Here is a 25,925-nt window from a genome sequence, read left to right as displayed (position 1 = left end):
AAATGTTACCTGGGGTGAAACTCCCCTACCCTTATTTGCATGTGTATAGCTCACAGCATTTTCATTTACATGTCAAAGCCTCCTCTAGATTTAGGAGAAGGGGGGGCAATGGGGGGACAACTGCCAAGCAAGGCCCACGTCAATTTCCGGCAATTCACAGCAGTTTTGAGTGTTACCTGTAAATTGCCGTGTGCAGTCGTAAACCTGAACTTCCACGACAATCTACAGTGCCGCTTACTGACGAAAATCCCACTTTTCATGCAGTGAGGTGAGGTAGTCAAAGGTGGTTGTCGAGACAAAGCTTGCAGAGCAGAGTCAAGAGGAGCAATGTCAATTAACTGTGACCCCCCTGTCTCAATTCCCAGTTCTGGACCCAGGGTGAAGTTGTGGTCCTTGAAGAAGGAGGGGATTTCCAGTTCGGATTCATATTCACTGCTCGGGAGATGATACAATGCCAGATCATCGACGTGGAGGATGGCACCTTTAGGTACTTGAATCCACATGCTCTGGTTGAGCAGGCTGACCCGAGTGGCAGTGTCATGTTGGTCATAGGTGAGAGTAGCAGTGAGAACCGGGGTGTTTACGAGCCAGCGGTCACCGATGATTTCTGCTCGTCTCGCCGACTTGCATGCGAGGTCTGGCCTCAGCAGGGCACCGGTTGTCACTGGACATGGGTTGCAATCCACAGATTCCATCAGTGTTGTCTCTGAGGAAGGGTTTTCTTGGGCAGAGATAATGAATGTCTTTGGTCAAGGTGCACATGTGCAGGTTTGGGGCCAGGTACAGTTGTGGATCGCTGTCATGGTACGCTACCACATCGGGGGTGCGAACCTTGATGTGCGTGTTACCTTTCCAAAACCCCACATTGACAATGTCCTTAAGTCTGTAGATTCGGCTTGACTCTATGATGGGCAGGTTCAAGAGGAATCCCACTTCCCTCTGCTCGGGGTCGACGTAGAGTGGGATGGCGCTGCCCAGAGAGTAGGCCAGGTGGACTTGGAGCGGGTCGGCTGGCGTGGTGATGGCGGAAGCCAGCACATTTTGGACCAGGCTCAAAGGTATGAGATAGGGTGGAATGTGGCCCATAGCTAGGCTGTCGATGGAGGAGCTCACCTCCCGCAGCATGTCTGTCATGAGGGCGGTGACAAGCTGCGTTTGGGCAAAGTCAGTTTGAAAGTCATTGAACAGCTGCTTCATGGAGTTCACAGTCTGGTTCAGGAGGACGCTGTGGGTGTTGAGAATTACCACAGTTCCTCTTAAAGTCTTTCCGATGGTCTGCAGGGAAGCGCTCTGCGTGGTGAGCTGTTCTCTTAACTGTGGGATCTCTGTTTGAATCTCGGCCACGTGTCGTCTTACAGTGGCTAGGTTGACTGCGTTGACGCTGGACATACCAATGTTAAACAGGGTTCCCACGGCAGCTGCGGCTCCGAGCAGGGCTCCCAGGAAACGTTTGGGGCGGCGATTGTGTCCGCTTAATTCGGCTTGGGTGACGGTCATCTTTTCAAGTTGGTTCAGCATGTGCCGGATGTCAGCATCGGCGTGGGAGAGGGAGTCTTCTGTCCAGCGGGCACCAGTCCAGCTGTACTGGATTACTGTGCGGGGGTAGTGTGCTCTGTAGACATTTCGGGGATCTAGTCGGACGTACACTTTCTGGGTGTGGGTCCGACAGTTGGTGATCAAGAGACCTGGTTGCTCCCTCAGCACGATGCCTGACGCCGGGCCTGGTGAGATGACGTCGGGTGGCGGTTGCCCTCTGATCGCTTGAAGGCACAGGATGATAAACCACAGCAGCATCCTAGTAGCAGTAACAGAGGAGAGGGGTGAAAGAGAGGGAGAGAGAGAGAGAGAGGCAGTGTGTCAGCGGGAGTTGTCCATGGTTTTGCAGGACAGTCTTCCGTTCTTAGGATGAGAAACAAGTTAGTTTGCATTGGCCCCTCCCCGCCTCTCCCTGCCAGCAGCCGAATGTCTCTTAATTTGGTTGCGGTGGACCCATTTGAGCACAGGGTCTTTCTGTCCCCGGCTTAGTTGGATGCGGTACGCTACTGGTGAAAGTTTGTCAACAATTTCGTGAGGTCCTGTCCAGCGTGGCAGGAATTTTTTTGACAGCCGGTTGGAGGCTGTGTTTTGTGGCTGTGCGAAGCTATAGTACCAGACCCTGTCACCCACAGCCAGTTCCTGGTGTGACGCTTTCCGGTCGTAGTACGCTTTCTGACCCTCTGCGCTCTTTTGAAGCTGTTGCTGAGCGAAGGCAAAGGTTGATTTCAGATGCCGGTGCAGCTCTTCGAGGTACTGGTGACTAGGGTTGCAACGGTATGAGATTTTCACGGTATGATAATCGTCTCAGAAAATATCACGGTTTCACGGTTTCACGGTTTCACGGTATACGATATTAAAACTATCATTATTATAATCAGCATCAGCTACAATGGCCCTTAAATGAATAAAAACATATAATGTTTTTGGTTGAACATGGTTTATTGTAACAAAGGTTTTTTCAATAGAGTCTTTATGAAATGTATATTTATTTCCTCAGAAATTCTGGGTTGTCTGAAATAACTGATCTGGATTCTGTGATTGAATACAAAATGTATTTTTGAGAATGCAATCAGATAAAATGTAACAACTTTAGTTTGTCTACACAAGAGAAGTTTAATAAATTAAAACATGGACAAAAAAACTATACAAAATAGTAATATATTTTAATCATAAGCTAAACCAAACTTTTTTTTCCCAGGTTGTAGGGGAGAGCGGGGCACAACCTAACACTTTTTGCTTTTGGCTCAATTAATTAAAAAATAATTAGGTTAGATTAATACTTTTTTTTTACACAAGCAACATGCACATCTCTGCTACAAATGAACACTTAAAGTTTTTTTCTAGGACCTACCATTTTCGTACAGTTGGACTGAAAGTGACAGAAGTGCAAATGTTACAACTTACCCCATATGCGGGGTTAATTGTAACAGAGAGAGGGGTTAGTTGTAACACTTGTGTGTAACACACATAATTCAGTACTATTTTATTTGTATAGTTTAGTATTGTCAGGGCCGGCGCTCCGCACACGCACATCACGCACTGCGCGTAGGGCACCAAGTGCTTGGGGGGGCACCAAAAAATCTGGGTGGTGAAAAATCATCACAATAGGCTACTAGTATAAATAACAAATACAATATGTCTAAAGCATGTTAATATACAAAAGCAATACAAAAGTAATATAGGCCTAGACCAAATTAGTGGAGAAAAAGGTGAATCTCCTGTGCCACTCTCCCTCTGGTGCCCCCCCTTCCCCACCTCGCAGTGGTCTGTTCCTCAATCAGTGTCAAATTTGGCAGACACCTGATCGACATCAGACATGGTCTCTAAAGAGTCGGGGGCGGAAAAAAGGAAAAAGAAGAGACAGTGGGATGATACTTGTTTGCAGGTAAGACAATGTTTTAAATAAAAGTGTTAGTTTTGTAGGCACCCTTGCTTCGTGTATGCATGTCCAGAGGGGCGTCGCTAGTTGTGCAAATGATCCAGGGCTTTGCCCTGCATGTAGAATTTTTTATTTTAACGGGGGTCCGGGGGTTTCTCCCTGGGTTTTTTTTTTTTTACTTGGGCTGTTTAAGATGCAGTTAGTTTGTTTGAGAAGAAAAGGAAGATCGCTTAGATATGTTTTTTCGTTGTTGTTCTATCGGATAATGCGGTCAAAGGCCCAAGGGCGACATCTATTGGTGAAACTGCAATTAAAAAAAAAAAACACAATCTCACTGTTTGTATATTTTTTATATGGAGTTGTCAAATTATTAGGGCTGGGAAAAGCGTAATCACATCCAAAATAAAAGTTTCTACATGAGTACTGTGTATAATTATTTTGTATATATAATATACACACATATATATATTTAAGAAATATTTGCATGTATATACTGTATATATTAATAGATAATTTATATTATATATATATATATAAATTAAAATATTTTATATATAAATAACAAATATTTCTTAAATACATATACAAAATAATTATACACAGTACACACACATAGGCCTATATCATTAATGTAGACACAAACTTTTATTTTGGATGCGATTAATCGCGATTCATCTTTTCCCAGCCCTACAAATTATGTACAGAATTATTATACTGTGCCTCATCAGACCTCTTTTAAAGGTAGAATAGAGTTGTGAATTTTAAATGTTCCAGTGACACATAGGCCTATATTATATAAAAGACTAATGTGTGCAATATTTTTGTATACGATGGTTATTGATTTAGTACAATCCGTGAATATTTTGTCTTGTATTTCTGAATGCAGGGTCAATGCTAAAATACATGCAAGGAGCAACTCAAGGCCAGGAGGAAGAACCATCAACCAGCAGTTGTAGCCAGTTCCAAAAATGTGTTTTTAGTAATTGTGGTGGTTTTTGGTATTTATAATTTTAACCTTTTTATTATTTATTTCTTTGCATATTTGGTGCCATTGTTAATGTAAATGTATTTATTTGCAGCAGTTATTTTGGAAGTAAAGAGAACCTAACTAAGAAATTCTGAATGGTTGTTATTCCTTGGGTGAGTGGGTGGTGGGGGTGGGGATGGGGTGTTAAGGGGGCACCACCAAGCATTTGTGCTTAGGGCACCCAAATGGCTAGCGCCGGCCCTGAGTATTGTTTGTGCATCTGTATAGACAGATATCCATACATATCCCTCATCCAATCATCCTTCTATTATGGATCAATATCATGGATAGAGACATAGAAAAGGGCTGCATAGTTTTGCAATAAATAATAATAAATAAAATTATAAATATTGTAATTGCAATTAAATTAGATTTGTGTGTGGCAGCTGCATGATGTACAATTATTATTATTATTATTAATAACAGTAATGATAATACAAATTAGCTTAAAATAAAAATTTAAAGGGTTTATTGCATTAATAACAGGCCATATTTTTAATAAATAAACAAGTTATCATTCATAGAACACTAAATTTTAAACATTTTAAATCCCAACATTGTTTGTGAACGTCTAACAAAGTTAAATGTATACTCAAACCTGAAAAGTTGTGTGGCTCCGTTTTCATTTGATTATCATTGTAGGCTACACTTGGAGGCTTAGTTGTACCACTCTGTTAGAATTAACCCCGCTGTGTATTACATATTTTAAACCTAGCTAACAGTCGCTAGGAATTGCTGACATGTTTCAAAACGGTGGTATGTTTGAGCCAACAAGACGGTGATTAAGGCAATATAAAGTTAGATTTGGAAACGTATACACCCAACTCAGAAACCGAAAAAAACCTATGATGAAAAAAATTACTTTCATGGTGTCAAAACACTCTTTGTCCAGTATCTTCACGAAATATAATCAAAACTTTCCGCAAATTCGCGGGAGACCGTCTTCTGGCAGCAAGAGAAAAATAGCGGAAAGACAGCCTGCTTGATCCTGACGAACTGTGTAAACGGTCCGTGTTACATTTAACCCCGCGTTAACACCTACTGAACACCTATGAGTTTCAGTCAGTGTATTTGATGATTATTCTTTAAAAAAAAATAATTATAAAGTGCACATTAAGTGTTCTCTGTCTAGATATGTTCATGTGTTCACGTCTTCGTAGTGGCTGAGACAGCTTTAAAAACCATGAGCGTCATGCGTACTTGAGTGTGTACTAGATCTACTAGACGAAACGGCGCTGCTCATTCAGAGACACGCTGAATATAGAAGGGGCTTGCACACCAGTCTTTTTGCGTTGTATATTCACAGACACGCACATCGCGATTTGATTTAGGCTACTGCATAGCTATATTTTGCTTTATTTATCCATCTATCTTTTTAAATCGCACATTTTACGTGGCATCTGTTTTGTAACGCAAAAAGACGCATGTGTGCGTCTTTTTGACAGACCGGGATTCCCTCAGCATGACAGAAATAATATGGCCTTAAGTTATAAAAGTTATGAATAACCTTTATCTTCACGGAGGGATGGTGTTCCTAAATATGGGAGAACCTATTCGACGTGTTTACTCCTTTTGCAGCCACTCTTCGTCCACATATCTTGCAAACTGGATATCCATCTTCAAGGACAACATCACGATCGTTTTTCGGATATAAGTTACAAAATATTCCCATACTTGGCGGGAGATAGAGATTCGCAGCCTCTGTCTCTGACATTTTCAGCGCTGTACGGATATGGAGTAAGCAGTCAAGCTGAAAGAAGTTGCATGCGGCAGTGTAGGTGAATTCTGTTTTTTTTTTTTTTTTTTTTTTTTTTTTACCGCGGATAAGCAAATGTGCACGATATGATAATCGTACATGTCAATATCGCGATAAACCGTCATACCGGTATACCGTTACAACCCTCACTGCATGAAAAGTGGGATTTTCGTCAGTAAGCGGCACTGTAGATTGTCGTGGAAGTTCAGGTTTACGACTGCACACGGCAATTTACAGGCAACACCCAAAACTGCCGTGAATTGCCGGAAATTGACGTAGGCCTTGCTTGCCAGTTGTCCCCCCATGACCCCCCTTTTCCTAAATCTAGAGGAGGCTTTGACATAATGAAAATGCTGTGAGCTATACACATGCAAATAAGGGTAGGGGAGTTTCACCCCAGGTAACATTTTTCTGAAAGATATACCTCATTCTAGGACAATCTCTGGTAGAAACAGATCAGGCTCACAGTGTTTTTTTTTTTTACATTACACATAATGCACAACAATAGCATGATATCCAAAAAGATAACAATCAACAAATAATAATTTCACTATAAATGAATAAGAAAAAATAAAAATAGGACAGAATTGAAAAAATAAAAAAATAAAAAGGGGAAAAGGACTATCTATTATGTATAATATAATGATTTAAGAGAAAGCTAGAAACCAGTAATTTGTACTACTTAAAAAAAGAAAAAAGCATACACATTAATTCACTTTTCAATTAGCTTCAATATTCTTTAGTAAATACAATTGTATCACTACATTTTTTATCGATAGAGAGACTCAATATACAACTGAAAATCAGACCAAAAAAAATAAAAAATAAACTTCAAACAAGGTTTAGAATTATTCATTTTACTCTTATGAATATGAAATTTACCTAATAAAATTATAGGATTCATCATAACATTTACAGAAGCAGTTTTCAAATTATATGATAACATCTTTGGATGTTAATTCACAGTTATAACCAGATGGTTTTTTTGGGGTTTTTTTTTTTACTGGTTTATTTATTTTAAGTAGCCTAATCAAGTTATTTATTTATGCACACCCTGTATTTGTATTTTTCATTTCATGGTAGCCTATATTAGGTCTATCCACCTTATTCCTAATTTAAAAAGAACTAACAGCAACAGAAAAGTCATGGACAGCCGAGGTCGGACAACTCTATCAAGAGCTTTGATTTCAACCACAGTCGAAATTCAGTGAACGTCACTCTGATTGGCTGAGGCAACATATCATCATAACCCAACCTGTAAAGCCAGCCACTCTGATAGGCCGAGGCAACATGCGAGCCATGTGGCGCGAGCGGCGCGATTCAGCGTGTTTTTCACATGGTTGGTTTTTCAAGCAGAAAATAACGGCACAGATATTCAGCCTACATCGCCGTCATGATCACTGGTGAACCCATCTCCTCTAAATTGAAGGTAAGTTCGTCCAATCTAGTGAATTCTATGTCCATGTCTACTTATGCTAGTGTTTGGTAGTTTAGCGTTATTGTCTTAAACTTCACAAACCTGCTGTGATTACTGCCGCGAATGTTCAAGGGCGTTAACCTTAACGGCACAGTTTTTTTGTTTTGCGTTAGCTTGCTGCTCTTAATTCTTGACACTAAATTGTATTTTGCACGTTGTTATCTGGCTGCTAGGTAGCTACCATTCTTTGCTAGTAATCAAACTAACTCGTATTGGGTGTTCAACGGGCTTTTCCCAATGCGTGCTACTCTGAATATCGTCAGAAATTATATGTGCCAGGATCATACAAACTCAAAGTTCGTAATGTGCTTGTATGCTCTAGTGTAGGCTATCCTTGTTTGTAAAACTGCAACGCTGTTGTGTGATGGAGTGAAATCTTTAACTCCATCTGTTTGTGATGTTTGTTAACGCATTTGTTTTGTCTCTCAGGTGCTGTAAGGAGTGAGGTGCCCTTCCCTGATAGGAGAAAAAACACCTAAACAAGGTAACGTTACGTGTTGTGATCTCATCCTCTTTTCTTTTGATCAGGCCCCAGTCAAATAAACAGTAAAACTAAACTAATTTGGTATTAACGTCTGTGTTTATGGATGACTTTGAGAGTAAGACAGTGGTGAAAACGCCAAAAAGAACTGGAACATGGCATGTTATATTCATAAATGTTTGGCCAAGTTTAAATGTTACTAGGTCCAGTGTTCGATTCACCATCAGGTCCTGCACAGAGATTGTTCGAGGCACACCTTCAGGTCCAGACATGATGGGTCACGGCACGTGCGAGGCACACAGTCTTCAAATCACTGCTATTACTTTGAATCTGAATCAGAAAGAGCTTTATTATCTAGTGTGCTTGCACACATAAGGAATTTGTTTGTGTGCTGAGGCTTCCAGTGCACATATACTAACACAACAGGAAACGTATTATAATTACAAAATTATTTTAATTTCAGGTATAACCATATGGAACTAATAAATCCATGAAGACCGATCCCGTAGTGATGCCCCCAGTCCCCCGCCCAGGTCCAGACATGATAAAAGAGTACAGCGCAGTGATCTCAGCACATGACAGGCACGGTGAGTTGTCGGCTGCGTTCACATTAAGCTCATTTAGGATTATTTTGCTATTCAGGTGGTGGTCATATGACCCTGGATGCCTGTTACACAGTGTACACATTGCTTTGAACAAGAAATCAAGTAATTAAGAATTTTTTTACAATTAAGGCCGCAATTTTCATCAAAGTACTTTGCAGTTCACCAAGTTTTATAGATATATCTCTAATTGTTACAATATTGCAGATTTATTATTTATCATCTTATAAATATGTTCAGTTTCATCATTTGATAATAACTTGTATAACACATTTTTTGTGGTGTAGATGCAGTGACTGAGACTGGGAGATGCAGTGACTGAGACTGGTAAGTATTGATCTATTGGCAGTGGAGAAGACACTTTTAATAGACACCTTCTCTCTTGTGAGCTAGCAAACTTTGCTATTCTAATTAGAGCATTGCAAACCTCACCAAATGTGTTTGTTTATTTCAGTGTTCCAGAAAAATGTCCTGAAACTACTGGTCGACATCCGCCATCGCCTGAAGGAAACCAGGTAGTGGATGCAAAGGAAACATATTTTTGCTTACAAATGTGGGGACTTGGGGCAGATTGTCTTTGCATACATCTAAATCATTGGTCTTTTTCAACTTTGCAGAAGGGATCATGAAATTTGCTTCCATAGCCACTGAGGTGTATGTACATCAAGGTGAACGTGTGTGAGCACCTCAAGCACGCGTCGCAAAGACTTGGAGGTGGAGGATTCACTACGCCCCGATGAGCCTACAGGACTTGAATTAAGAGTTTTAAAGGGATAGTTCACTTTAAAATTAATTTTTGATATGTTTTAACTTACCTCAAGGGCATCCAAGATGTAGGTGTCTTTGTTTCCACAGTAGTTTAAATTTTTATATTTTTACGTCAAACCATTCTTGTCTGTCAGTCATATAATGGAAATCTATGGGGATCTCTTAAAAGAGCATGCACAGAGAAATCCAGATTAAACATGAATTAATGACTCGTAACTGTAAGTACACATTGATGGCTTAAGATACGAAACGAGCGGTTTGTGTGAGAAAATGAACAGTGTGTGTATGTATATATATATATATATATATATATATATAAACTGTTTGTTTTCTCTCACAAATCGCTCGTTTCGTGTCTTAGGCCATCAATGTGTACTTAATTTATGAGTCATTAAATCATGTTTAATTTGGACTACTCTGTGCATGCTCTTTGAGGTGGTGACCATAGACCTCCATTATATGACTGACCGACAAGAACGGTTTGACCTAAAAATATCAAAATTGAAAATATTGTGGAAACAAAGACACCTACATCTTGGATGCCCTTGAGGTAAGCTAAAACATATCAAAAATTAATTTCAAACTGAACTATCCCTATAAATTACATCCTTATTATTTGTTCACAATTCTGCCTCCACTGTACATTGTGTTTGATATATCTGGTGCCCAATTCTGATGCCATTCAGGGCAATTTATTTTTGAATAAAGATGCAATATATTATTGATTTATTTGTATAACTGTAGTGCTGTATGTATGTTATCCCATGTTTCCAGAGGGTGGAGGACATGTTTTCTGTGCTTTGAAGATGTTCTCCTATGCTTTGTACATTGTGTGTTTGTTCTAATAAAGCTATTTCTTTGAATAAACAGTATCTGGCATATGTTCCTTTCCTCAATAAATTCATGTCCTTGATGGTAATAATAGTTTAGTCCATAGGATAACAATGACATGAATATACAACATAATAGCATATCATATGAATATATATAAATAAATAATTATTATTATAATTTTATGTAAGCTGACCAATAATAACAGATCTGCCAACCAATCACGAGTGATTATCTTGTTTAAATGTAGTGAATTTCAACCAATACTGAGTGAGGAAATTCAAGCCATTCTCTGGCAAGGCGCGCGCAGTGCTGCTATTCATATGCTAATTAGGGCCATTCACACCTCCGCGAGCGCTCCATGCATACGTCATGGTTCGTTTCCGTCAATATGTGGCACAGTGGAACGCGGCGTTCACAGTCTGTAAATTGTCGTTAACTGCCGAAAATTAGGGAGATTTCCGACAGTTTACGGGGACGAAAATCCCACTTTTCATGCAGTGCCTACTGGTGAGTGGTGCAGGCTGTGACGAGACTTGAGTCCCCTGGCTGGTACAACAGGTGCAGGGGCAGTGTCATCTGTTGTCCAGTCATTAGTTCGAAGGGAGACACTTGGGTTGAGTCTTGCGGAGTAGCTCTGAGAGCCATTAGCACCAGCGGGAGTTTCATGTCCCAGTCTTTCTGGTTTGCGGCCACATACTTTTTCAGCATACTGACCACAGTCCGATTTGACCGTTCAACTTGGCCTGATGAACTGGGCTGGTGGCTAATGTGCAGTTGAACGTGGACACCCAAGAGTTTCCATATCTGCTGCATTATCTCAGCTGTGAAGTGAGTACCTCTGTCTGAGTTGACACTCATTGGCAATCCGAACCTTGAGAATATGTGGTTCATCAGGAGGTATGCCGTGGTCTGGGCGGTGTCGTTGGGTGCTGGGAGGCACTCTACCCATTTTGTGAACTGGCACACGACTGTGAGAAAGTACTTGTTGCCTCTTGTTGATCGGGGTAGAGGCCCTACCCAGTCGATTTGCAGGTCTGACCACGGGAATGTGACTTTCCTGCGTTGCAGCGGAGCTCTGTGGTGTGGATTTGCAGGTTGAAACTGGCAGCAAATCAGACATTCTTTGATGTATTCCGCCACGTGTTTTTGCATTCATGGCCAATATGCCACTTGTTTCAGTGTTTTATAAGTGGCTCTGACGCCGTGGTGTCCGGCACATGGTGCGTCGTGGGCAAACATCAGCATCACCCCCCTTAAAGACTGTGGGACGACAAGCCGTGGCATTGAGGTGTCATCAGGCTTATACCACAAGATGTTGTCTATTACACGCAGCATGTGCTTGATGTCGTGCAGGCGCTTTAGACAAGGGTCGGCCGCGAGGTCGGCCAATGTGAGTGGGTGGTTGGTGGGGTCTGAGAGGTGGTGCAGAAAAGTCTTTAATGCGGTGTCAGAGTTTTGCATGTCCGCTATGTCGTTGTTTGACATCTGCGGAATCAGGGTGAGAGGCTGCGAGGTGGGCAGTGCGGCAGGGAAAGTTCGTTTGCTGCGGGTTAGCACTGCCACGTTGAAGGTTTGTGGTTGGGCAGAAGGTGCCCATGGAGTACCGTGCAGTGCGCCAGCCTTGGCGAGGCCATCGGTTCGGTCGTTCAGGTCCTTGTCGAGGCCTGGTTGCTTGGAGTGACCTTTCACCTTTTTCCAGTAGACAATCATGTCGTGTTGTCTAGTCAGGTTATCACATGCTTGAAACAAATTTTGGTGTGTGACAGGCTTGCCGTTTGAGGTCTTAAAGCCATTTTGTTTCCAGCTTGGAAGGTGGCATGTGAAACTTAGTCTGGCATAGTTCGAGTCTGTGCAGATCAGGAGTTCTCTGATGTTGTGGGCCGAGGCTATTTGCAGAGTTATGAGAATGGCTGCCACTTCAGTATATTGTGATGACTGGGGTCCCAGCTTGAAGTGTTGCGGTGGGCAAGGCAGATCATTTACCCATAACACACCAGCACCTGCTTGACGAGCGCCCTCTTGGTTGTAGGAGCATCCGTCGACGTAGGCTGTTGGCATACCTTGGCACGCATTTTCCTCAAAGTACCTGTGACAGGTCTGTTGTTGTGCTTCTTCCACATGGGCTGTTGCAGGTGGGACATTATCGGAGCAGTTTTGGCAGGCCGCCAGGCCGTTGCCGAGGGCTGACTTGTGGTTTTGTGCATATCTTGCTTCAACATTGCAACCCTGGAGGGCCATTAACCACGTGGCGATGCAGGAGTTTGTGACCACACCATCACGGATGCGTTGGCTGTTGAGGAACATGACAGGCTGATGACAAGTCTCTACGATAACTTTCTGAGCTCCAATGTAGTTGGAGAATCTTTGTATGGCCCACACGGTGCAAAGCAACGCCTTTTCACAGTCTGAGAATTTAGTCTCTGGTGGAAGAAGTGTCTTGCTGGCATACGCAACTACCCTTTTGTCTTGGTCATGTCGTTGGTACAGACCAGCGCTGAGACAGTGTTGGGAGAATCCAGCTTCCAAGTAGAATTCTCTGTGTGGGTCAGGGTAGGCCAGGCATGGAGCTGTACAAGGTGACGTTTCAACTCTTTCATGGCATTGTCCTGGACGGTTGTCCAGACAAATGGGCAGTCTTTTTTCAGCAGGGCAGTTAAAGGCTTAGCAATGTCTGAATAGTTCTCTATGAACTGCCGTGAGTAATTGCACACCCCCAGGAAACTTCGAAGTTCAGAGACGTTGGTGGGGGGTTTGATGTTTTGAACAGCTTGTATGCGACTTGTCTGTGGTTCGATGCCTTGTGCCCTGATCAGTAGTCCCACGTAGTTGACCTTGGTCCGACACCATTGTCCTTTGTGGAGGGCGATCTTGGCACCTGCAGTTGTTAACTGGTTCAAAACATAGTCTATTTCTTTCAGGTGATCGGCTACTGTGGTACTTTTCATCAGCACGTCGTCCACATAGATGAGATTTCCTCTCATTCTTGCATCGGGGCATGCTTTGTTCAGGAAGATGTTGAACTCAGCAGGTGAGTTAGCATAGCCGAATGGACACCTGGTGAAAGTGAATTGTCTGTTGCCAAAAGTGAAAGCAAGCTTGTGCTGGTCGTCTGGATGTACTGGGATGGTCCAGAATCCAGAGGCCACGTCGAGCGTAGAGAAGATGGTGGCTCCTCTGATCTGGGGTATTTCTTGCTCCAGCTGGGTCATGGGCCATCGTGACAGAGGCACCTGTTGGTTCAGTTTCCTGTAGTCGATCGTTGGTCGCCACTTGCCGTTCGGTTTGATAACCGGCCAGATGGGAGCAGAATAGGTGCTGTTGCATGGACGAATTATACCTTTCTCAAGCATGGAGTGAATAATCTCTTGCACCGGTTCGTGTGATGCAATTGGAATTTTATATTGTTTCATATAGGACGGGGACGCTTGAGGGTGCGTTGGGATGCGCACGGTGTGAAGGTGGGTGAGACCACAGTCTAAAGAGTCTTTGGCAAATGACGCTTTGAATTTGTAAAGGACTTGTCTGAGTCTTTGTCGATCTGCATCGTCCTGGATTGCATCAGCGTCGGATAGGATTTGTTGAACTTGAGATTCAAATTCTGGATAGGGCTCTTCAGTAACTGAGTCACCCGTTGAGTTGACGAGCGTAGGTGCAGAGGTTTCATCAGTCTCGCAGGCAGGCTGTTTGGAGACTGTGTAGACAGCGAGGTGTCGGTCCTCCGTCAGTTCCGTTCTGCATACTTGATCTTTGTCCATTGGCATGACTGAGGCAATGGAGATGATCTTGAAGGGGGCTGTGCGCAGTGTGTCGCCTGTGTACCCGTCGGGCACCATGGCGATCGGGAGGGGCCCGATAAATGGTAAAGTCAATTCAAAGTCAGGGAAATCATGGCTCACTAGCCATCCCAGCCGATAGGCTTTTGGGATTGTGATGTCCACTGCGATGCAATTGTTGAACAGGATGTAGACCGCACGCGATGACACTTCAGTGAGGGGCGTGGCTTCCAGTGTTAGTCCAAGTTCAATGCATTCAGGTGACTGTTGAAAGAAACCCAATGTGTGGTTTAGGGTTTGGCCACGTCGAATGTTGAGTCGAACAGCGACCCCTTTGGTGTAAGCAGGTACTACAGTGTCCTGTTCACTGATCAAGGTGCAGACCTCTGGGATGGTCTGGCCTGACATGAGGTTGTCAGTGTGTGTGGGAACAACAGCTGGCTGTAAAATCAATGGGGCCCACAATACCTCGTTGATAATGTCCACATGTGCTTGGAGGCGAATCAGGATGTCTGCTCCAATGTATACGTTGTGAGGCGGGTCCGGCAGGACCAGGAAGTAATGAGTGAGGCACCTGTTATTCCAGTTCAAGTTCAAAGCACAGATACCTTTTGCAGTCACCATGTTTGATGGACATGAGTTCAAAGGGAAGCGTGTGCGCTTGCTTGCAGAAGGAAGATCAGGTGTGACTTTAATTAGTTCAGTGAAAATTGACAGGCTAATGGCAGAGTTGTCTGCCCATAGCGCGAGCACAATGTCTGTTGTGGGTATACCATTCAGCTGCAGGTCAGTGTTGACCTTGGGGCAGAAGGGCTCAGAGTCTTTGGTGAGTTGGAAAGTGCAGAGGAGTGAACTTGAATCTCGCTCCAGTGTTGAGTCTGTGTCTCGGTGGCTGTCGGCGAAAGTTCCCGTGACCTTGGTGACCTGACAGTCTGGCTCAGTTGACCTGGGTGGCTGACAGGGGAGAGGTTCTCGCACTTGAGCCCAAATTTTCAGTTGTTTGAAGTCCATTAAGGGCTCAAAGCGATCTAAAAGATCTTTGCCGACGAGGAGAGGATATGTGTCCATAGGTGAAATGTACACAGGATGGATGAGACTCATGGGACCGATGGTCAGATGGATGGGAGCTATCTGTTCAAGCCGGATGTTAGTTTGGCTGTAAGACTGCACATTCAACCCACAGTTCTGAGAATTTAATGTTCTGTTTTGCTTGTTAGCTTCAAATCTGAGTCTTTCAAAGAGTTCAGCTGAAATCAGAGTGAGGTCCGATCCCGTGTCGACCAGGGCTTCAAGCTTCACTTTATTTTCCAGCGTGATGGAGAGATACAGCTTGCGTGCTAGTCCTTTTTCGATCAGGTTCCCCAGGAGTTTTGGCGATGGGGTTTGTGTGGTGATCGATAAACAGTTAGGGTCAGTGTCTTGTGATTCGCTGTGGAGACACACAACCAAAACAGCACTTTCAGGTATCTCAGAGGTTTGTTCGCAGGTGCGGGGGTTTGCGTTGTCCACTTCGGGATGTGTGGTGGGCAACAGCAAGGAGTGAGTATCGCTGTCACTTGGTGCTGTGACAGCTGGTTCAGCGGTCTGTGTCAGGAGAGCAGTGTTGGGGGAGCTTAATTCAATAGGAGGGCTGTCAGAAAGGTTTTTAGTCCTCACCCTTAGTCACGAGGAATCTGGCTTGTCCTCTTTGTCAGTTTTCTTGTGAAGAAGCTCTTTCAGAACTTTCAGGATCTCTGCAGTCTCTGACGTAGACTTACTGTTTGTCTTTGTGGCAGGCTCGGATTTGGACTTGGACTTGCTTGGGGCCTGCCGTGGAGTTTTCTGTTGCCGCTGCTCTGGGCTAGGCGTTCTTGCTGCTGGAGCTCGGCTGGTTCTTGACTGTTGGCTGGCTTCCCAGGTGGCTCCACCCCTTTGGTTGTGGGGAGGCCGTGGGTTGCCAAAGGACTCAGGGCGTCGGCTTTGCTGCTTGGGGCGTGCACCCTCACGGTTGCGTTGCCCTCTGCTGGCCTGAAACGTTCTGGAGTCGTTGTTAAACAGTCTGTTAGTGTGGTGCTGTTGGGCGCCCTCTAGTGCCAGCTCTGAGTGGTGATCAGTGATGGGGCAGATAGAGGGAGTTCTAACAGTCTTTTCAGAAACCATTTTCTGTTTGACAAAAACTTTGTGGGCCAAATCTCGCAGTTGTTGGGTTGTCATGGTTTGAGGGCATGCCAGGACCCCTAAGTGATGGCTCACAGTGGGATGCAGATTTTGGAGGAACAAAGTTCGGAAGTTAAAGTCCTCTTCCATTCCAGGCTCGTTCCGTGCACCGAAGTAGGCTTGCCTGAGGCGAGCATAATAGGCCTGCGGAGTTTCCAGTCGTCCCTGCTTGAGGTTCATCGCGGTGATTAGTCCTTGATCAGTTTCTGGATCAGAGAATTCCCGGATGAAAGCTTGTTGCAGTTGCTGGTAATCCGTTTTGACAGCGTCTGGTTGACGATCCAGGAAGCTGCGTACGTCCCGACTGGACGTAATTCTGACCAGATACAACCTGTCCCACGGGGTGACATGGCGAACAGTGTTCAAATGAAAGTCAATGTCCTTCAGGTAGGCATGAACATCGTGGCCTCCTGCAGGGTTTGGTGTGAAGGTAGGAATGTTTCTTGCCAACTTGTCAAGTTCTTTGAAGCCCATGCCGCGGTGAGTGTCAGGGATTGACGGTGAGGCCCCCCCTTTCCCAGAGGGCGGGGACCCTGGCAGGCTGTCCGCAGATGTCTGAGACGGTGGACGTCCATCCTCCATCACAGTTCTGGAGTCTTGACTGAAGTGTGCGGGTCGACTGGTCAGGGAAAACTTTGTAGTGTGTGTTTCCCTGACTCGGTCACTCTGCAGTTTATAGGAGTGTTTTAGTTCTTGGTGGACGGCGTCAAGCTCGTCTTTATAGAGACCTAGTTGTTGGGAAAGTTTATCAATTTCAGCTTGAGCTGTTTTCAAGTGTTTTTCACAGGCCTTAGCTTTAGCGTCTCTGTCTTTCAATTCAGCCTTGGCTCTGGTAAGGAGAGCGTCACCACGTTCCAGTTTTTCGGTGAGTGTCTCTCTGGCTTTCCTTTCATTTAAGTCCTTTTGGTCGGTGTCCAGACGGAGGTGTTCCAGGGCCTCTTGGAGTCTTTGCACTTCATTTTGCAGGTCTGGGTCCTTTTCCTCCTCGTCGCGTAGTAGCTGGTCTAGACGACTCTGGGTTTCTGCTTGGTTGCGCCGGGCCTCCTCCGCTTGGAGCCGTAGAGTTGCCGTCTCCTGTTCCAGGTCGGTGGCAGTTCTCTCGTGAAGGCGGGCTTGTGCGACTAGCGTATGGGCCAGCTTTCCCACGATTCGGGCCCATTCTTTGTGGCTGTAGCTCTGCGTCGGGTCCTGCCTCATCAGCGTGTCCAGTTCGGCGTCCAGCTGTTCCTGGCTCCGGGGCTCAGCGTCGCTGTCCTCCTTGGGCAGCAACGCGGCGGTCATGACGGTCAGCCATGTCTCGAGGCTGTCCCAGTGGGCTGCCGGGTGGGGAGACTGGGACATACTGGCTTACTGTAGGCGAGAGGAGCACAACACACACAAAGACCAAATGCAAGTTTGTTCACAATTTAGGCGCTATCCCTTTGGTACGGACGATGCCGTTTACGGGAATTTTGGCTAACTGATGGAGACAGTTAGACGGTGAGAGAGAGACAAATTGTTTAGGTCAGCGCGGGGCCTAAATAAAGATTTGACAGTGCCGGAGCCAGTGGGTCACTGCTGCCACTGACGGCTCGTCTGTCGGTCTGTTATTTAGCTTTCCTGGGGTGTCTCTGTAGGCTGTGTCTCTGGGTGACCTGAAAGGCACAGTTCACACAGAACAGAGAGAGCAGAAGAAAAACAGCAAGGTAAGAGAACTTAAAGGTTAGGCACTTGGACTAACGGGTCTGTGAATACAGAGAAGGATAACAGTTTAGAAAGTGTTACGGGGACTAAGAGGGCTTGTGCCGGCTATGTGTGTTTTCTGAGGCACGGATGGGTAGCACTTTGATGACAAGGGAGAATATCTAATATTCTTGTGGCCTATGCTAAGTGAATGATCTGTTTTTCTTTACCTTATTTCAGCTTGCCTGGGGTGACCCGAAATCACTCCTGGCTGGAGCCAATGGTGAGGGAAATTCTCCCGTCGCTCCAGACACTTAACTGAGGTGTCTGCGGGCCTTTCCTGTGCGTCTACCACGGTGCGCCCGCTCAAACAACTTCGACTTTTAACACGACCTGGCAATTCCGAGGATGTCACCTGCTTACGACACTGCAAAAAGGGTGTCCCCCCAGAACCTTCCTTTCGGGATGGCCCCTCTTTAGGCCCCGGTTTGTGAGGACGTTCCGAAATTGCCTTGTGTCGCAGCGTGAGTGACCCCTCTTTGTGGAATTTACCAGATTGCTGATGTCTTGTTGCGTGCCGCACCAATGGACAGAGACAGGAGGATCCGAGACTCACCCACAGCCAGCGCTGGTTACGCCGGTCCACTGGAAATCCGTCCACTGGAGACCAACCAGGGATGAAGATCAGATCACCACACACAAGAGAATGTTCCCTGTAAAATACTGAAATGTGGCAGAAAAAGGGCTCTAAAATTAATTACTGTTGGAAAGGCGGGGTTTAGTGTACCTGTCAATCATTGCCCTGACGGAGCCGAATGAAGCGCAAGAGAGAGAGACTTGCACGGGACCGGGAGAAAGAACCGTTATTTGTGTGTTATAGTGTGCGTCTATCCCTGATTGTGAGTACCCGTTTTGATCAGCAGACAACCCTTGTTAATCATATAATTTATTCCTATGACAATCTGGTATTTGGCCGTTAGTTAGTCAGAATGAACACTGTGAGTAGAATTAAATTTGATGTATAGTGTGATTATGTGGATATAACAGTTAAGTCATGTTATACTGATTATTTCTTTATTTATGTTTTATTGTAGAACCACACAGATACCTCACACAGACCAACGTTCAATAAACCCCTTTGATTGAATCAGACTGTCCTGATAGATCCCTGTGTTTTGATCGACACACCAAGAGGAAGGCTAGATAAATTAGAACCACCTATGAATAATCCTGGTTTAACTACTTAACAAATTTGGTCCTTCGAGCCGGATATCAGCCATTGCTCTTGGATAAAGTGGATCTATCAGTTCTAATATGCAACCAGATGGGGTAAATGCAGATGGTGGCAGACGTCAACGCCATGTTCGCACTCCTGCCTATCTCGATGACTATGATCTCACAGCTGCGCGACGTAGACCGATCAGACAGCCAATGATGTCTTAAGTCGCAGAGGAGCCAGAAAGTGGAAATCCATTAGATGCTGCCATGATTTCTCCCTCCCCCTCTGACAAAGCTTCTAGTCCTGTAAGTCAGCATTCCTGGAACGTGGTGGACGAGTGGTCGCCGGCTGCTTATAACAGAGAGTATTTCTATGGAAGACATCAGGTGAGAGCTCCCATGTCCTCTATCCAACCTCAAGTTTCACCATATCATCCACCTTGGGAACAGACTGAGGTTCAGTTATCTCCACAAGCCGTCTATGACTCAGCACACAGGCCTTCGCAACCCATATTGCGCTCTGAATCTCTTCCAACACCACTTCCTTACATATCTACCAACCAGCAGTCAATGCGTTTGGCCAGCACAGTTGCTGCACCGGTGAACTCAGATCCATCTGCCTTTAGAGGGGATTACAGCTCATTCTCAACCCCGACTATAGAGATGGCTCTTTTCTGCCTAACCATCCAGAGAGAAATGCTGAGGAGCCATTAAGGGATCATGTGATGGTAGATTTCCTAGGTAAGATGCTTAGTGAGATTCAAGTTATGAGAGATCATATACAAACTGGATTGCCCTCCAAACCAGAAGTCACACCATCAGTTAAGCCCCCTAATTATTATGACTTCCCTCCTGCCAGTTATCCAGATAAAGCTCTCCCACCGACTTCTCGCAGATTACCTCCACCACTCAATGAGTAGAGTACCCACACTCATGATCCAAGGTATCCAGAACAGAGGTTTGAGCCTGCTAGGACTGCTTACCTGCCTCCACCTCATGAAAGTTATCAGCCAAGGAGACCTAAGTGTCTGACACCCATGCCCAGAGCTTTGCATCCAGATGAGAGAGAGACGACCTACCGTGGGCCTACACCGACCATTCCAGACTTCATCACAGGAGATCCTAGTGAGTTCACCAGACTAAAGCTGGCTCTGGAAAACCTTTTACCTCATGATGCGACTGAGCTCTTCCGCTATCAAATATTGATGGATCATTTGGGATTAGATGAAGCACGCCTGGTAGCTGACTCCTATCTTAACTCACCGTTTCCGTACAGTGATACTATGGCAGCTCTGACTGAGAGGTTCGGACAACCTTACAAGCTAACACTCAGAAGGATAGCCAAGGTGATGGACGCTCCTGACAAACGATGAGGTGATACAGCAGCCTTTGACAAGTTTGCCTTACAAATCAGATCCCTTGTCGGTGTGTTGGAGACTTTGGGTCATGAAGGTCAGTCAGAATTGAGATGTGGTTCGCATGTGGAGAGGCTGCTGAGTAAACTACCTCCTGAAATGAGGTCAGAGTTCAGAAGACACATGTTTCGTTGTCCTGGTGCAGTGTATAACCTCCTAGACTTCTCTGAATGGTTACAGTATGAAGCATGGTGTCAGAGCAGTGAGAGTCAAACTTCGGACCGCCGGCGGAGGGTAGAGCAGAAGACGGACCGGGGGAGAACGACAAACCCTGCCGGACGTTCAGCTAATGTACTCCATGGATCGGACGAGACCCCTGCAAAATTACCTATCGAACCAGCTCAGATTCCATTAGCCAGTTCAGGGATCACCAAAGCACAGCCCAAAGCTTTCTGTCCATAATGTGAAAGGAATGATCATTACCTCAGTCAGTGTGATACCTTCAAGTCCTTCAACAAACAGCAGATCACAGATTGGATCCAGACGAATCACCGTTGTTGGCGCTGTAGGCGTGCACACCCAGCGGCTAAGTGTAACCTCAAAAAGCCATGTAGTATCTGTAAAGGCAGACACCTGCAAATTCTCCATGAGGTGAACTCCAAACCAGTGACTGAAGGATCTTGTCTGGTTAATTCAGCGACTGAAACCCTGTGTCTGGATATACCTACCGGATGTAGGAAAGTTCTCCTCAAGGTTGTCAGGGTTCTGCTCCGTCATAAAGACAAGACCCTGCATACTTATGCCGTCCTGGATGATGGTTCAGAGAGGACGATTCTTCTATCCCCTGCAGTCACCAAACTCGGAATTCACGGTCCCATGGAGAGTTTAGCCCTGCGTACTATCCGCCAGGAGGTTCAGACCGTCAATGGTGCCGTAGTCTCTTTCCATATTTCTCCAGTAACTCAGCCACAGAAAATATTTAGAATCTCAGCTGCCTTCACTGCCGAGTGCCTTGGTCTAGCAGACCATTCTTACCCTCTGAGTGTCCTGGAGAAGTATCAGCACCTGAAGAACCTTCCACTGCAGTCCTTCGATGGAGTACGCCCACTATTACTGATTTGAGCTGATAATACGCACCTCATTACTCCCATATCACCTGTTCGTCTGGGCCCATCTGGAGGACCTGCAGCTGTTCAGACCAGGCTCGGATGGACCTTGCAGGGACCAGCAAGATTCTTGAACGATCAGCTTTCACCGCAACAGTGCTTCTTCGTATCCCTCACCCCTGCTGAACTAGAGCTGAAAAAGGATGTGGAAAGGCTGTGGCAGATCGATGTTTTACCTTACCGCTGTGAGAAGCAGGTCACCCGATCCAAGGAGGACCAAGAAGCTATCCGTCTTCTGGAGACTAAGACGACTCGGGTTGAGGTTAATGGCATCCTCCGCTATGCGACACCTTTATTGCGCAAGAAGGACTTTCCCTTGTTCTGTGCTCCTAAGGAAGCAGTCATGCCTAGTCTCAGAGGCATGGAGCGTCGGCTTGTTCGGTCACCAGAGAAGGCGGAGGTGTATAAGTCCGAGATAAAGAAGCTGGAGTTGACTGGTGCTGCCGTCAAACTGCAGAATGATGGAGAAGAGGCCACTGGAGAGAAGTGGTATATCCCGCACCATATGGTCACTCACAATGAGAAGAACCGCTTAGTGTTCAACTGTTCTTTCGAGTATGAGGGGCTAAACCTTAATAACTCCTTAGTACCGGGTCCAGTCTTGAGCCCTTCTCTTCTGGGTGTCCTCCTGCGGTTCAGGGAACACAGTGTGGCCATAAGTGGGGATATACGTGGGATGTTCCATCAGGTCCTGCTACTGCCTGAGGATAGACCACTCCTACGTTTTTTATGGCATGACCTGCGTCGGGATGACCCTCCAGATACCTATGAGTGGCAAGTACTTCCCTTTGGGACTACGTGCAGCCCGTCGGGAGATTTACGTTTTCACTGATGCCTCTGAGAAGGCATATGGGGCTGTGGCTTATCTGCGTTCAGAAGGTCGTCAGGGGGAACTCCATCTTGCCTTTCTTCTAGCCCGGTCTAAAGTGGCCCCACGAAAGCGTCAGTCAATACAGAGGCTCGAGCTCTGTGCCGCCTTGATGGGTGCGCAGTTGGCGAAGTTGCTTACTACTGAGCTCACTCTAAAGTGGGACACGGTCACCTATTGGACTGACTCTACTATTGTCCTCCACTGGCTCCTTTCTGAGTCCTGTAGGTACAAAGTCTTCGTGGGCACCCGGGTAGCGGAGATTCAGGAGTTGACTGACCGGACAGAATGGCGATACATAAATTCTGAAGGAAACCCTGCTGATGACCTGACTCGGGGCAAGAGACTGCAAGACTTTATCGGCCCCAACAGATGGCTTCAAGGTCCGAAGTTCCTACTGCAACCACAGGAGAAGTGGCCCTCTCAGCTCACCTCACTCTTTCCGAACTCTGAAGATGCGGCTGAACTTAAAGGAGGAATCTTCTGTGGGATCACTAACGCTGTGCTGTTGACCAATGAAAGGAAATACAACCACTGGAAGGATTTGGTGGACACAGTTACACAAGAGCTGCATGGGGCGGCTGCCCAGGATAAAACTCCTTCAGCAGATACCTACAGAGATGCAGAGACTGTTGCCCTGAGAAAGATACAGTTAGAGAGTTTCCCTGAGGATTTCCAGCTGCTGAAATCCAACAAGCCAGTTCGCTCCAACAGTCGGTTACTATGTCTCTCTCCTGCATTTGACTCTGAAAACCAACTCATCAGAGTCGGAGGACGACTGAGGAGAGTGGAAGCCCTTGACCCAGCTACCGTGCACCCTATTGTACTTGACTCTCATCATCCTTACACTCAGCTACTGATCAAGGACTATGACACTCGACTTCACCATCCAGGACCTGTGCGAGTGTTTGCTGAGCTCCGCAGGCGAGTGTGGATTCTGAGAGGCAGGGAGGCAATTAAGAAGCACCAAATAGCATGTCTCGACTGTTGTAAGTGGAGGTCAAAGCCAGCAACACAGCAGATGGCTGATCTCCCTCCTCCAAGGCTCAGGTTGTTTAAGCCGGCATTTTACTCCGTAGGAATTGACTGTTTTGGGCCACTGGTAGTGACATTGGGACGACGGGTAGAGAAGAGATGGGGCCTCCTATTCAAGTGTCTCACCACCCGTGTGGTGCACATAGAAGTGCTGGCCTCGATGAGCAGTGATGCCTTTCTGATGGCACTGAGAAGGTTCATTGGTCGACGTGGCCAGCCTGCAGAACTGTACTGTGACCAGGGCACCAACTTCCGAGGTGGAGAGAGAACTCCGGGAATATTTCAACCAATTCAGTCCAGACTTACAACAGCTGCTAGCCAAACAAAGGATCAGTTTCCACTTCAATCCTCCGGCCTCTCCGCACTTTGGAGGTGTGTGGGAGAGGGAGATCCGGTCTGTAAAGGCTGCCCTTCGTGTAACCCTAGGTTCAGAAACAGTGTCGGAAGAAGTGCTTCAGACGGTTTTGATTGAGATTGAAGCCATCTTAAATTCTAAGCCTTTGGGATATGTTTCGGCAGATCTGGCTGATCTGGACCCGGTTACTCCAAATTGCCTGCTGATGGGGCGGCCAGATGGTTCTTTACCCCAGGTGGTGTATCCGGAGTCTGAACTCCTCACAAAGCGGAGATGGAGACACTCCCAGGTATTAGCTGACAGATTCTGGTGTGCATTTATTAGGCACTATCTACCAGCGATGCAGACGAGAGGAAAGTGGCAAAGACCATCACCTAACATCGAGCCTGGCACTGTAGTCATGTTGGTTGACCCCCAACTACCTCGGTCCCTATGGAAGATTGGAAAAATTCTGAAAGTCTTTCCAGGAGTCGATGGCCGTGTCAGAACAGCGGAGATACAGATAAAAGACAGAACGTATACTCGGCCTATAGCTCGTCTAATAGTTCTTCCTGAAATCCTTGAATAGGATGAGCATCTAGGAAGCGAAGACAACCAACAGAAGCCCTGAATTGATTTCCAACGGAGCAAATTTCCAAATAAATTTGGGGGCGGCAATATTGGAAAGGCGGGGTTTAGTGTACCTGTCAATCATCGCCCTGACGGAGCCGAATGAAGCGCAAGAGAGAGAGACTTGCACGGGACCGGGAGAAAGAACCGTTATTTGTGTGTTATAGTGTGCGTCTATCCCTGATTGTGAGTACCCGTTTTGATCAGCAGACAACCCTTGTTAATCATATAATTTATTCCTATGACAATCTGGTATTTGGCCGTTAGTTAGTCAGAATGAACACTGTGAGGAGAATTAAGGTCGCGCGCTCGGTGCATTCACGAGCTGTATTCACAATATAATACCGCAATTGAGGATGTGTTCAGCCTTCTCCATACCTGTTTATTTATGTTACTATGTTATTATGCTTAATTCTTTGTTAGGTTCATATGAAAGTACTGTATAGTGCGCTGTGTGATATTCATATGGACACTTTCGGTTTCAACGTGCCAAATATGTTTACTTAATGACAGCGCCATACAATTGCATTGTAAAGTTAGAAAGTTGAGTTATGTATATTATAGCGTTATAGTGTAATGCAATTTGATGTATACTGTGATTATGTGGATATAACAGTCAAGTCATGTTATACTGATTATTTCTTTATTTATGTTTTATTGTAGAACCACACACATACCTCACACAGACAAACGTTCAATAAACCCATTTGATTGAATCAGACTGTCCTGATACATCCCTGTGTTTTGATCGACACACCAAGAGGAAGGCTAGATAAATTAGACCCACCTATGAATACAATCCTGGTTTAACTACTTAACAATTACAGTCGACCTTGTTTAAACACCTTGAGTACCTTGAGTATTTGTGGGGTATAAAGTACAAAATCTTGCTACCTAAGGGCAAAGAGGAAAAAAACAAAAAGGGAAGTATGACAACGTTGTTAACTATCAGAATAACCTAGAGAGAGAGAGTCAGAGAGTGGGGCAGGAGACACAGGAGTACAGGCGCAGTGGCGGGTTTGGGCCACCAGAGGGCGTGTTCTCTGTGGTCAGCCTGGTAGAAAAGACAAACTTAATTCAAATTGCAATTCAAAGGTTTTAAATTAAATTCAAATAAGCGTGTGCAGAGATGTTACGTAATCCCTAAGGCAATGTGATAGGGTATCACAGGCTGAAGGGAAGAAAAGGAAAAGGGAGAAAACAAATGAATAAAAGTAAAACTTAATTAAATTTTTTTTTCAAAAAAAATATTAATTAATAAAAAAAAATTATTAAAGAAAAATGAATAAGCGTTATCAATTCACAAAACTAATAACAGTTATTGATCT

At 45.3% G+C, this 25,925-nt stretch overlaps 2 protein-coding genes, 2 long non-coding RNA genes and 1 pseudogene across 4 annotated transcripts; 2 read left to right on the top strand and 3 right to left on the bottom strand.

Moving 5' to 3' along the window:
* Window positions 1–65: 65 nt before the first annotated feature.
* LOC148978571 (uncharacterized) lies at window positions 66–12,664 on the bottom strand. The gene is given in 5 exon segments (XM_089132821.1): window positions 66–612; window positions 614–1,855; window positions 2,150–2,296; window positions 10,866–11,461; window positions 11,531–12,664. Coding segments are annotated over 5 exon segments (3,666 nt in total).
* On the top strand, window positions 3,043–4,368 carry LOC120492849 (uncharacterized). Its single transcript, XR_005625605.2, has 2 exons — window positions 3,043–3,421; window positions 4,302–4,368. It is a non-coding gene; the product is annotated as an uncharacterized LOC120492849 (long non-coding RNA).
* LOC148978572 (uncharacterized) lies at window positions 7,426–9,617 on the top strand. The gene is made up of 6 exons (XR_016168868.1): window positions 7,426–7,627; window positions 8,105–8,159; window positions 8,620–8,743; window positions 9,046–9,085; window positions 9,213–9,273; window positions 9,376–9,617. It is a non-coding gene; the product is annotated as an uncharacterized LOC148978572 (long non-coding RNA).
* LOC148978570 (uncharacterized) lies at window positions 12,652–16,913 on the bottom strand. The gene is made up of 2 exons (XM_089132820.1): window positions 15,800–16,913; window positions 12,652–15,745 (listed from the first exon to the last, which is right to left on the bottom strand). Exons 1-2 carry the CDS (start codon window positions 16,909–16,911, stop codon window positions 12,814–12,816), a joined length of 4,044 nt encoding a protein of 1,347 aa, XP_088988946.1. The 5' UTR covers window positions 16,912–16,913; the 3' UTR covers window positions 12,652–12,813.
* Window positions 16,914–17,057: 144 nt separating this feature from the next.
* Window positions 17,058–17,670, bottom strand: LOC148978569 (uncharacterized; annotated as a pseudogene).
* Between the last annotated feature and the right edge of the window lie 8,255 nt (window positions 17,671–25,925).

This window comes from Pimephales promelas, chromosome 6, assembly GCF_988280905.1.
Source record: "Pimephales promelas chromosome 6, fPimPro1.hap1.1, whole genome shotgun sequence".
Classification (NCBI taxonomy): Eukaryota; Metazoa; Chordata; class Actinopteri; order Cypriniformes; family Leuciscidae; genus Pimephales; species Pimephales promelas.
The sequence above is the reverse complement of the archived record's forward strand: the minus strand, read 5'-3'. Positions and strand labels throughout refer to the sequence as shown.